The sequence below is a fragment of the Schistosoma mansoni genome, chromosome 4 (assembly GCF_000237925.1).
Source record: "Schistosoma mansoni strain Puerto Rico chromosome 4, complete genome".
Taxonomy (NCBI): domain Eukaryota; kingdom Metazoa; phylum Platyhelminthes; class Trematoda; order Strigeidida; family Schistosomatidae; genus Schistosoma; species Schistosoma mansoni.
In genome coordinates, this window is record NC_031498.1 from 6,183,927 (window position 1) to 6,197,842 (window position 13,916).

The 13,916-nt window shown below is 31.4% G+C and overlaps 1 protein-coding gene across 1 annotated transcript in view; it reads right to left on the minus strand.

Moving 5' to 3' along the window:
- The window catches only part of Smp_149330 (putative cadherin), a gene marked incomplete at its 5' end in the record, with an annotated part of 29,817 nt that extends 25,066 nt beyond the window's left edge, over window positions 1-4,751 (minus strand). The window contains 2 exons of the mRNA XM_018796647.1: window positions 3,687-4,198; window positions 4,334-4,751. Of these exons, the coding sequence (XP_018651768.1) occupies window positions 3,687-4,198; window positions 4,334-4,751 (930 nt within the window). The remainder of the gene's footprint in view (window positions 1-3,686; window positions 4,199-4,333) is intronic.
- Window positions 4,752-13,916: the final 9,165 nt, after the last annotated feature.

A 13,916-nucleotide genomic window follows, 5' to 3' on the forward strand; every position in this document is an offset into this window, starting at 1 on the left:
TCTTCTGGCTGATGAAAATATCCCAAGATCTATTTCAACTCTATAAATCATCCGATTTAATTACTACTTACTAGGATATAAGCTTTTTCAATAATTCATAATACATCCTACTCAATTCTACAAACGGTTTTATTGTACAGAACATTATTTGTCTTCATCGTACATGTTTTTACCGTATAATTATTTGTTTATTTCCTTCCAACTTTAGATATACACGTTTCTAAAATCCTTAAGATTTTGTACATGCAATCAAACTACAGTTATTCAATCACAAACAACTTAAGAAATACGGTAGTTTTATATTGATCTAAGTAGCCTATAATGTATTCAACACAAATCTATTCAGTTAATGAAATATCAAGCAGATAATATGAATGGATACTTTTACTGGTAGTAAGTATCAATTTTATCAAATCTATTTCAAAAACAAGAAATAAGTTATGAAACAATATGACTATTTGACATCCTCTTAGTGAAGAAAGCGACTCAGAATTTACATATCAACTTTTTACAGAACAAACAATTGTTTCCTTTACATTGTCTTATAAAATAATGAATTTGATTTCATGTTAACAAACTGAAGTTTATGTATTGAATCTTTCTATCAGTGTAGAACAATCAAATGAAGCTTAGTAGGCAAAAGTAATTTTCATAAAATCAGTTATATCTATAAATGCATAAACTACTGTCATTAACATATAAGCGACATTTGATACACAGTTAAAATAATATCACTTCAGTTGATTAATATATAGTTTGACATAAACAACTTTCATTTCCGTTAAAACTGATAATAACAAGAAAATAGTTAATTAACTTCATATAATTTAAGTATCAACTATAAAGTTTAGCATTTCAGATTCCAAAAGCAAACTTCTAGTGAAACTGTTTTGAATGGAGCAGAATTATACGTTATAAGGTCTCCTAATGCCCTGGTACGGCCGAGGGTGGGGAGAGTCTGTTCTCTCTCCCAAAATGCCCTCACATGGCCACGCGTATACAGTCACTGCTAGGAAAGTCCTACTCAATGCCTTCTTGCGGCATTACCGTTGTTTACGAAATCGAGAGAACGAAAAGTAAATGTCCGGTGCTTTACCCACGTTGGTGGATATAGAGAATCCACCTAGGGGAGTTGGAAAACCCTCATTCCAAACCAATGGTGTACATGGGCTCTAGTATCCTAAGGGAACAAATGGCGTATGATCCAATTATTGGTCATCGTCTAAAATGGGACTGCATCTCCTTGTGGATCAGATTTTTTGGTCAAACGCTCGGAGTGCGGCTCCCTATGTAAACCACCTGCTTTGGTTTGGGCACCTGGACAGTATCACAGCCCACACAGAAATCAAATGACTTGTATGGCGCATATGTATTGGATGCCCCTTTCTACCAGTATTTATGTATTCAAATAAATAATGAATATTCATTATATATTAGTACTCTTTCGAGTGTATGAGAACCAAAGTCAATCAATTCGAAACTTGTAGTCCAAGTTTGTATAATTAGATTAACAAAAGTTAAAAAAAACCAGATAAATGAACTTAATTGAAATTTGAATGAAAAAGTATCTGAATATGTCACTGAGACAAACTTAATTCTTCGAAGCTTTCAAACATTCTTTTATGACATCTAGATTCTCTAAGAATAACACATATGCTTGATCACACTTTTGATAATGAATACAGTATGTTTGGTTAGATTAGATTGTAAGGCATCACTGAATCCCTAATGAAATACAAATCTAGATTAATCCATACATCTCTCTATAGTATAGATTCATTATATATATATATATATATATATATATGCGATTTGTCACTTTTCGTGTTAACTTATGGAACTAAATATAACGATCAGATTAGTTAAGATTTTTCGTGTATTTTAATTATTAGTTAATATCAAAACAGCAACAGGATTTCAGAATTGATAATACTAAACTAAATAAAATTGAATGTCTAAATGTATCGTAGTAGGTAACATCTGACAACAGATTTAAGTAACTAAAAACGAATGTCTGTCACTGAGTGCAGTGTTTTGCAATCAACTTTGATTGATATCTTAACTGACATGCGATTTTTCTAAGTCACAGATACGTTTTAATAACTAATATCAAGAAGAAAAAATATACTCAATTTTTGATAGTTTTTGTCATTTGGTTAATATCTAACATTACATATTTCCAATTTCAACCAATGGATAACATGAATGAACTCCAGATATCATAATTGCTCACCAGCATGACAAGAATATATGACAAGTCATTTTGTGGCTAGGTGATTTAACGAGATTAAGTTGTGAGATATTTTGCCTTTTTGACTACTTTTTAACTTGGAGATTTTAAATCTGTAGTGCGTACTGTGAAAGTGAAGAGATAACTGTTTCGACTTGATTGTTAGAGTACTTTTTTTCTCTATACAGTCCACGATATTTTCTTTAAAAATGTAACTAAGCCTTGATTCTGACTGCTCTTTCTATCACTGAAGTTACCGTTGGTAATTCACCAACGAAGATTCATAATCCCTTCTTTTTGTTTATTCATTTCAATTACAATGAAGGAATTTCATCAGATAGTTCTTCATAGTGTACAGTTATGGTTTCTCGATATATTTCAGAAAACTGTAACAAAATAAAACTAAATTATCTGGCTACAGTATTTGCCACAAATATAAGTAAAATTTCAGTGGAAACGTGCTTAATTTTATTATTTGAATTCATGTGTTAATGTAAGTTAGACCACCATTGAAAACTTGAAAGCACTGGACGGCCGTTTCATCCCAATATGCAACTCCTCATCATGAGCTCACCAGTGACTGGCTTCAAGATGATTTTCTGGAGTTCTAGTGAAAAGTCATGAGCAGTGGGGTTTAGCCTGTGTCGTGTAGAAACGGGTATCTACTTCAGACAATCGATGAATGGCTGTACGACCATTCATGGTCGATAGGAGTTAGACGTTAATATTGTTGGACGTTATTTAAACTTTCGCGCGCTAGACTGAATGTCCTGAGTTCGAGTCCTGTGCGCCGGATTGTGGGTGTGCATTGTTGAGGAGTTTTATAATAGGACGAAACCGCTGTCCATTGGTCCCAAGTTTTCAATGGTAGTCTAGATTACAGCAATTCATAAATCCAGCTATCAAATTACTACAATCCCCACTACTATATTTTCCACAAACCCCATTCTGATCATAAAACGTGTTTAAATAGCTAGTAATAAGTAAGTTAATAAATCCTAGCACTTTAAACGATTTATTAGTGAATTTAAGGGATAATATTCAACTTTAATAGCAAAGTATAATATCTGTAATTCATATACTTAAATTTATACTGGTTTAATTTTTATTGTATTAGCGATTAGAATAAAGTCACAAATCAATGGTGCACAGATCTAATGTTTCTAGCAAATGTTGTGTTGCAAAAATAAATCATATTTGTACAGGAGTTATTACAAAAGTTTTCTAAACTGATATCAAACATTTTTATTTCACTTTCTATATCCTTTTATATATGATATCTAACTTCAGATCCGTAACGTGAAATGATCTTATGAGGTACAGTCGGTTACACCAAACTCAAAAGTAAGTCATCTACCTTGAACTTTCAAATATATTAATACATCATCAAAGATTTCAGCTTTATTACAAAAAAATAATAGGCAAACAAATAATTTGTTACATTGGGTGAACTTACTCGTAACCAAATATTCAAAGAACTAGATCGTGGAAATGGTTGTCCCATATCAGTTGCAATTAAAATAAATAAGAAACTGGAAATTTCTTCACGATCTAATGTTTTTAATATAAGTAATCCTGGACCATTGTAATCTGTAGCTAAAGCACTAAATTCATTAGTATCAGTATTCAAATAAACTTTAGTAGGTATAGACATTGTGTCAATATTACTATTTTGTACATTATCTATTAATTTAAAATAATCATTCCATACAGGTTCATTATTTGGTAATTTTATAGAATATTGTACATAAGCATTTAATCCTTCATCTAAATCTGTTGCTTTAGGTAATGGTATCCATCTACCATTAGGTGTATTTTCCATAATATTTATTATAAATCTACCATAATTATCATGTTTATTAATTAATGACTTGCCAAATATTAATTCTTGAAATTTTGGTGCATTATCATTTAAATCATTAATATCAATACGAAGAAAATATGTTCCTTTTGATGAAATAGTAATACCTAAAAACATACAACATGGATCATTAAAAGTATACATATTATTACTATGAAGATTAGCTTCATTGGTTGTTGTTGTTGCTGTTGTTCTTGTATTTGTTGTTGTCATAGAACAACATAATTGAGAAATTGAGATACGTTCTGGATAACGTTTTATATCACATATTGTTTCACGATTCACTGGAATAATTGAAGTTAATTCATACCATGAAAATTTTGAATGATCATCACTAACTCTTCGACGTATTATAAATGGTTCACTTTGTTCTACATCTGAGAAATATAATGGTTCATTGATATCTTCTATAGATAAATGTAAATTTTGTAAAAGTATTTCACTTAAATTTATAGATATTTGTGAATGAATTGGATTTATTGGCCATGATGAATGAATGACATTAAAATTAGATTGATTTAAGTATTGTTCCGTAGAGTATTCAGTAATTTTTATATTTGCAATACTTTGGCATCCATCACAGAAATATAGTAGATATGTACAATTATGTAATAATATCCAAAATTTGAAGAAATTATAATAATAATGATTTAATGGCATAAACGTTAATTTGAAAGTATATTGTAACATAAGATGTAATGGATTATGCTTAACATTCATGAATATTATATCTGTTATATGAAAAAGGAATAGAATATCATGAGACAATGTGATTAAATAGTTTGTTTAGTATAAAAAGTCAACTTACTGATTAGAAAATCATCAAAGTGAAAAACTTAAATTAATAGTATTCAAAAGATTTGTTGATAGGACGTTTCATGGTGCCAAGCTATATATAACAACAAATCAAGGAGAGATTACCGATGATGGGTTCCTTCATGTGTGTATAGCAATTCAACTGTTCCTGTGAAGATAGTTACATAGGCCGTACTCAGAGGACTATGTTCTGGCGTGTTTGTGAAAATGTACCAGTATGGTTGGGAAAAGGAGTTACTAAACCGATTAACAGTACCATTCTTTCTCATTTGATAAATAGTGAACATCAAATTAAAATAGATTGAGCATTTTCTGTTTTATATCGAGTTCCGAAAAATCTATTTCAAGGAGCTAGATTATGTTTACTCTATATAGCGGAAGCCATCTGAATCAACTCCAGAAAACCAAACTTATGTATCCAGAAAAGGCATGTCCAGCCTCTATGTTCACCATGGCTTATGACTGGATCACCGGATACCTAAACTGAATATTATAAACCTTATACCACTCCTTTTTTTGATTACCTCTACCTTAATCTTCACATCCATCATTCCCAATTCATTTATCGTAATTAACTTGACAACACCCTTCTTATTACATATTATATACACACAACGATATTATTATTCTTGTTATTATTACGATGGCCATTAACATTATTACCTCAATTAACAAGATGAAATTCTTCTACTATGCATTTTATTCACAGGATTCTAATTATTTTCATGTTTGCCATATTACTAGTAAACGGATTGTCACTTGACACTACTTTAAATCATTCTGACCTTTATTAAATGACCTTTCTAGTTTACAAATAACACAATTCTGAAGTATTTGTGTCGTAACAGGTGAAAACGTTCACCATTTTTAAAATATAACATTAGCAAATTCCTTATTGCATGCCTTATTTTGGCCTTTGTAAAATATCATAATTATGGACTTGAATATGAACCGCAGAGCCCGATGATGAAGCTATTGAAAACAATTGTCCGCTGAAATATTTTTCATTTTTAGTAGTATTTCTTTATCAATAAATCAGTTAGAAAGATATTCCAAAAGTAATTACACGTCAACAAATTTGCCAGTTTATCTGTATATCGAAATAAATGATCGAAATTCGTGAATTTGATGCGCTAGCACCCAGTTTGAAGGTATTTGATCCAAGAAAAGGTCAATGAGATCAAACTTAATTATCAACTAATAGATATAATTAAAAAGTATCAACCGAAGAACTTTAAATTCTAAATGGTCGTAATGACAATGTAATTTCTAACTTGATATTTCTTTGTATTTCACTGCGAATTCGAAAATACATGTATACACATATCTTTTTAAAATGGTAATGAGTTATTTGATTTAAATCACTTACATACTCGAATATAATGATTTTTATACATAAAAAATTAGTTTATGTTTGTTGGAGTTGAATGGTTTGCTCCTCAGAGACATGAAACTCAAGTTGCATTTTAAAATACGTTTTTTTAATTATTGAAAGCAACTTGGAAAATAATGAGAAGCAGGAAGCGTGGAACATCTGTTTCTTCATACATCGAAATTCCACAGTAGTACATAACCACCGAAACGAAATCTATATTGCAAGGCAAAATAATCTTATAAAACTCCCAACCACAACACATCACGTTTAATGTTTACTATCGATTTACTAGATTTTAATGTATTATAAGTTGTAAATAGAGCTGAGTTAACTTTCCAGAGTGTCTAGAAGAGTAATAACTACATATTAACCGGTACGTTTTCTACCTACTTTCGTTCAACTTAGTAATATCAGTGATCTAGTACCTTTTATTTAATTGCATATCACCTTTTCAATAATGAAGTATGTCCTTGATTTCTTTTTAACATGGTAACTAATGGATATCTTGAAAAATTATATAATTCTATACTCAAACACACTTCAATATTCATAAAAACATATTCATAACCTTTGATAATTAAAAGTAACCATCATCCTAAACGTTCGTTTTATTGAAATACGACTGAAAGAAATTCAAACGCAGTGTTTAGATTCAGAGTTCATTTAGGATAAACTGTTTGAATATAAAATCTAAAAGTATGTTCTATATATATGTTCTATATATATTTTAATATTCCGTAAACTGTTTTTAATTTTCAGAAGAGGGTTTTGTAGAGACTTTAGTAATTTTATATAGTTGAAATCATGAGTCAATTGAAGCTAGGCCACGATGGAAAACCTGGAAGGCGTGACCGTGGATGCGCACTGTTGAGGAATCCCACAATAGGACGAAACGGCCGTCTAGTGCTTCCATGTTTTTAATCTACAAATATTTTTACTTCCTTTTTTTCATTTATATAAAAAAAAATCATAAAAAACCACTAATCAACAAGTTTGAAATTTATTTATCATTTTTAAATTGAAAAAAGACATTAACGAAACTAATAAGGATGTTTAAAATAAAATATATTCATTTACATTAATATTTCTAAATATAGTAATTTAATATAAACATAATCCATTAGTTCTCAACATAATGCACGCAGCGTCAAGCCACCTAGACTAGTGGCCACATCGTAACTTGATCGATAGCATTCGATCTGCACTAAGAAGGACTTGACACACATGACATTTATCACCACCCAGTGATCAATCAATTGTGATTAGTTCTCCACACTATTCTAAATATGTTAACATAGTAAGTATTGATAAGTATTTTTTCTCTCTTATTAAAACAATCAAATGGATAAATTCAACATTTCTTCTACCGAGAAAACACAAAAAAGCAAAATATTTATTAGGTACCTGGAATAAAAGAATAACTTTATTCAATAGGATAGAAATTGGTAAGAAGTGGTTCAAAAATGTGTTTCATATAATGTCTCATCAAATCATGATTATTAATGCCAAAAAGTGTATTAATAATTATCCTTATAAAAATAAATCAACAAACAAACAGAAAACCCAAAGGTATTGAAAAAATATGTTAGGAATTCATTTCCAGTTTAGAGGATCTTAGTTTAGATTGGGATTACTTGATCCCTAGTATTTGTAATATCGATGTAGAATATTATGAATTCATTATATTTTGGGGTTTCTCATCAGCTGCTTACAACCAAATATGTATTAAAATTTTAGCATTTGGTTGTAAGCAGCTGATAAGAAGCCATGAAATATAATGACTTCATATTATTCTACATCAATATTAGTTCTGGCTTTATTTAAATTCATAAAAGGGAACTAAATGCATGAAATTTGTAATATCCACAAAATTTAAACCAAATAAATGTCACGATATTTAACATGATACATATCCTACCCTTTTTTATTTAGGCTATTTACGTACCGTTTTGTCGGAATCTGATAATCACTAACGAGACGTATGTTTTATATAATGAGACTAAAATATGATGCAATCTTAATATCATATTTTTTTTTAAAAAAATTATTGATATTTGTCTATTTAATTCATGTTCAGCTTGCTTTTTTTTCATTAAATAATGTTATTAAACTGATTGTTAACGATTTATAGTTCATGCAGTTGGATTCCGTAGTAATGACCGTTGAAGTAAATTTTGACTGATCTTTTAAGATTTAGAAATATCAACAAAACGTTTTTTGAAACTTTCAAAACTAAAATTGGCCTGCTTGAACATCTGTACTACCTGTTCCTGCTGTCTAGATATTTCAACAAGTTATCCGTTTTTGTTTGACTTAACATAACATTATGTCTCATGATTGAACACTCGATTCGACTCCCTTGCCGCTTCTATTAACCCCAGACTGGAATCACACGGCAACGTGAACACGGGAGAAAAGGCTCGAAGACTGTTGATAGGAATTTGTTTGATTCGCAAAATGAATAGACATTATTTTCAAACACATCACCTTTTATATTATTTATGTACAGTTAGTTATGCAGCCAGGTTTGTATAAGTTGAACTGAGTTTTATTTAACAATAACAATTCGTATACTTTGTGAACACATTATACAATGAAACATCTACAATCCTTTTTAAGATGCGAATACATGTCACACATAATAGAAAAAAACTTTACGGAGCCCTGTTTGAATATCTGGGCTACCTATCCCTTCCATATAGATACTTCAACAAGTTATCTAATTTTGTTTCTTTTAATACATCATTATGGCTATTAATTGCATAACCTATTCAGGTGCGTTTCTGAAAAGTGTACAAATTTTCGTTGTACAAGTTACAAAAGCCCAATCATAGATATCGTGGTTGCTGACAATATGCAGAGAAAATAATATACATTATTTAGATGTCGATTGAACTTCTAACTGGTGATCACTCAATATTTGTCGTAAGGATCGACCAAGATCAATAAAATGTACTTTTGTTGAAATACATTGTACTGAGAATTCTATATTGTACCAGAAATATAATACTGAATAAAGCTAATAATAATAAGTGAATCTTTATAAGAATTAACGCTCAACTTATTTCCCAAATGATCCCTATTAGCTTCATTTTTTATGATATCTTATTTTCTAGATGATATCCTAGATTATTAGTCAAAACCAAGAAGTGCTGTACACATTTTTCGTCCCATTAAGAAACTCTCCAGTAGTTTGCAACTGTAATGGAACATAGAAAACATCACAGTGTGATGGGATATTTCAATAACGTATACACGGTAATGTAGCAAAATACAATTAAATTCTAAGATAACAAAATGACCTTAGTCTGATCACCACTTTACAAAAAAATTTATAGTCGATAACAATGATTAGGCATTGTTCAAGAATATTAATGGTTTAAATAAGCAAACAAGTAATAAGATTCTGCTCGTTTACCATGAAATCCGAATAGACTAGACTAAATCCTATAATACCTACCAACTTTCACAAATCAATACAACACAAACTCCATATGACATTTACTAGAAAAACTGGTTATGCATTCATATCCTACAGAAAATTCTCATTATTTCTATTAAACACCTCTAAATTATTTGTAATTATTTTTCATAGTTGAAAGCGTGAGTCAATTGAAGCTAGACCACCACTGTTGTGAGATATCAACTCACTGAAGACAATTGGTGAATGGTTGCTCAACTTCGTGGATCAGTTGAAGTTAGACATTAACACCGTTGGATACCAGCTCAGTGGTCTATCGGTTAAGGGCTTCGGCTCGAGACTGTTAGGTCCTGGGTTCGAAACTCGCGAGTGCGGGTTCGTGGATGCGCACTGCTGAGGAGTCCCACAATAGGACGAAACGGCCGTCCAGTGTTTCCAGGTTTTCCATGGTGATCTAGCTTCAATCGACTCATGATTTCAACTATGAAAAATACTAAATCTCCACAAAACCCCTTCTGATATTTGTAATTAATTAGATATTTTCACAATAACTAAATAAACATTATGAATATACTTTCAATAAAAACACATTTATAGCTTAGTGAAGTAAAAAACTAATTATATCAATGTATATCAATCGTTTTATTACTTCATAAAAGAAGGTTGTTTTCACAATCAACAAGCAAACACAATGTAATGTGAATACACTTAGATTAACTATAATGACTATTAAGGTTGACAAATTTATAAAATATCACATTATTATAACCTCAAGCAAAATATTATCTACGTAACATATAAAGTTCTATTTGAGAAATTAAACATTTGGATGATCAATTGAATAACAAATAAGAAAATTATTTCTTTAAACATAACGAATCAGATTTTAGTAGATTTACTGTTGTTTTAATCACAGTTGTAATTAGTAAACATTATTGCTGATAAATGAAGCATTCTTCGTTGTATAAAAAAGGGTATCAAAATAATTTTATTACTACAATATCAGCTTTTTCTTCATTGTCAGACTTGTTTGGTGAATAAACACATATCATAGACCATTATGAGGACTCAGTAGCTGAGTTGATAACGCGATGACGTTTGAAGCGAAAGGTACAGTGTTCGAGTTCCAGAGTGAGCATCGACTCTGAGATGCAGGTACATCCAGCTGACAAGTCCCAAATAAGACGAAACGCGCATTCTGGATTCCACTGCTAGCCACTATCCATCTTTGCCAACAATTTCATAGACCACTTAGTTAGTTCATAGAATGAATGATACTTTGTATCAATCCCTAAACTGAGATCATGAACTGATCAATGTTCGAACACTATTAAAAATCTGTAGGCACTGGATATCTGTTTCTTCGTAGTATGGGACTTCTCATCGGTGCGCACCCACGGGAAGCCGTAAGATGTGGAGTTCAACCACCTCTGGTGTGTGTCAGTTATTCACTGGAGACAGTGGAGAACGGTCGCGCAGTATCGTGGATTGGTTGGAGTTAGACTTTAACGTCGTTGGATGTCATCTCAGTGTTCTAAAGGTAAAGCGTTCTCCTGTGAGCCTGAATGTCCTGAGTTTGACTACCGTGTGCAGGCTTGTGGATGCGCGATGCTAAGGAGGAAGAAATATTCGTTCAGTACGTCCAGGTTTTCAATGGTGATCTCAATTGACACTCAACAATATCCACAAGCCAATACTGTTAATTCCTAAACTTACAAAATATCGACTGGTGAACTAAAAGGGAGTGAAATATTCATATCATGTGACTTCATTTGAAAAGGTTATTAAGAGATATTTAGTTGAGGCTTTGTTCTCTGAGCTAGATAATCTAATTATTGAACTTTAATCGTTTTTCTCTACAAAATCATCTGTTCCTATCTTACCTAAACGGTTTTCATTGAAGAAGTATAAAATTAACCTCACTGTACTTCGACTATTATATATATATATATCAACCTTAGGAGAAAGACAAATAAGTTTTACAATTTGATAATAAATCCAATAGACAAAATAAGGTTTAGTCGCTACGTCAGGTTTATGATTTCGGTAAAGAAATAATTCTCTGTTCATGGTGGAATTATGGGTATCATCAATAACTACACATATTTTTAAAAGTATATTCCTAAATTTTTTAAATGTTACTAGTTGTTCAAAGGCAAGAAAGATTTAGATTTCGACACATTAATTATTTGTTGGTTGTGTTTATTCATCCAAAAGTATTTACTCAGTATAATTAATCCAGATGCGAATGTTCCAAGCCAAAACTTGTAATTTATTTCAAAGTTGAAATCATGAGTCAATTGAAGCTAGACCACCATCGAAAACCTGGAAGCACTGGACGGCCGTTTCGTCCTATTATGGGACTCCTCAGCAGTGCGCATCCACGAACCCGCTCTCGCGAGATTCGAACCCAGGACCTACCAGTTACGAGCCAGAGCCCTTAACCGATAGATAATAATATCATATCTATGTTATTTAACAGTATAACTCTTAGATACTTGTTGCTTTAACATGAATCTAGGTGAATTCACGTAAAATGAAGTCTCATTTCGATACATCTGACTAGACCCCAAATGAGGTACTGTTTAGAACAGATAGTGGCTTTAAGTTCACATTTATTATTCTGGCTGCATTCGACGTTTTCAGATATTCAAAAGGTTTTAAATTTTCCAAAAACTCCCGCAAATCAAAGTTTATTCCTAAAAAATGAGTTGACATATTTTATGAATGAGAATTTCCATTTGACCAATGAATTTTGCACTGTCATCTAGGAAACAATATTCATTCCATCATAATATTATAATGATTAAACAGGTGGATTATTAAATCTTCATGTTCCGGTGAACAAATATTATTCTTAACAACGATATAATCACGTGCTCATCAACGATCCACTTTAAAAATAGTTTTCGAATTTTTTACGAGAAATTGTGATTGGCGGATTTTAGCTATGCGAGCCTTTATGGATGTCATTAATAATGCCAGTGTGTAGTCGTCATTTTTAATCCTGAAGTGATTTAAAACCGAAATGTGTACAATTGGATTCAAACTCAGTGGTTTAAGGTTTAATTATTGTCCGCAGGACTTAGAAATCTTCAGTTTTTAACTTGCGGATCGTGGATACCTACTGTTAATTTGTACTACACTACAACGAAATAACTTCATAGTGTCTTTTGGGTTGAAATCGTACCTTAGTTGATATCAGTCCCTGACGAGTATCACTTATGAATTTCGGAAGAATTTTTACTTTAGTAAGTTTGTCTATACTATTATTACTAATTAACTCCGCCTGTAGCGCCTCCGGGGGCTACTGCCGGTCCCAAGCCCGGGTAAAGGAGGAGGGTTGGGCATGGGGTTAGCGATCCCATCCCGTAGAAAACCAACTCACTAAAAAACCCAGAAAAAACGCTAACGAATTATTACTAATTAATGCTATACCACACAACAACTTTTAGGTCTAAACAGTATAAAGTATGCTAAGGTTTATGTACTGAATATAAGGTTTTGGTTGTAAATACTAATTACAAAAGCAATTATGCAAGAAAATTAACCACTTATACTTTTTTTACAATTCGTAATTTATAATAGTATATCGATGCAAAATTCTTAATCATCCAAAGGGCTTTATTTGCACGGCTGGAAACTATTTGTGTTGCAAGTGAAAAATAATCTTAATAAATTTATTACTACATAAAAAACACTTTGTCCATGTCACCAGATACCTGCTAAAAGACGATATGTATTTAATTATAGTCCAACTACCTAATAGAAGTTTATATCCACAGCTTCAAACTACACTGTTCATACAAAAGCCATCCATATTATCCAATAATTCAGACCGAGATAAGTGAAAAGCTATTTGCAGCTGTTTCCCTGAAGCCTTTGGATTGTTGCAATTCTGGACAATCTTTAGTTCAAACATATTTTGCAAAACAAAACAGTTGTATATCTTTTCTTATTCGTTAGAGATAATAAGCAAGTGTCAAAAAGACTTGTCTTACCATTGTCATATATCCACGTTTCCTCCAGCTTCAAGGACAATTCGATAAAATTGTCAACAGTTTTGTGAACTGGACTTTTTTGTAGTGACTGTATATGTTATTAATTTGAAAGAAGTATCTACATATTAATAATGTAAAACCTAGAATTTGATAACTTAAACTTCGAACTAGTGCCAATCTTTCATTAATAAATATGCATGACAGTTATTAGT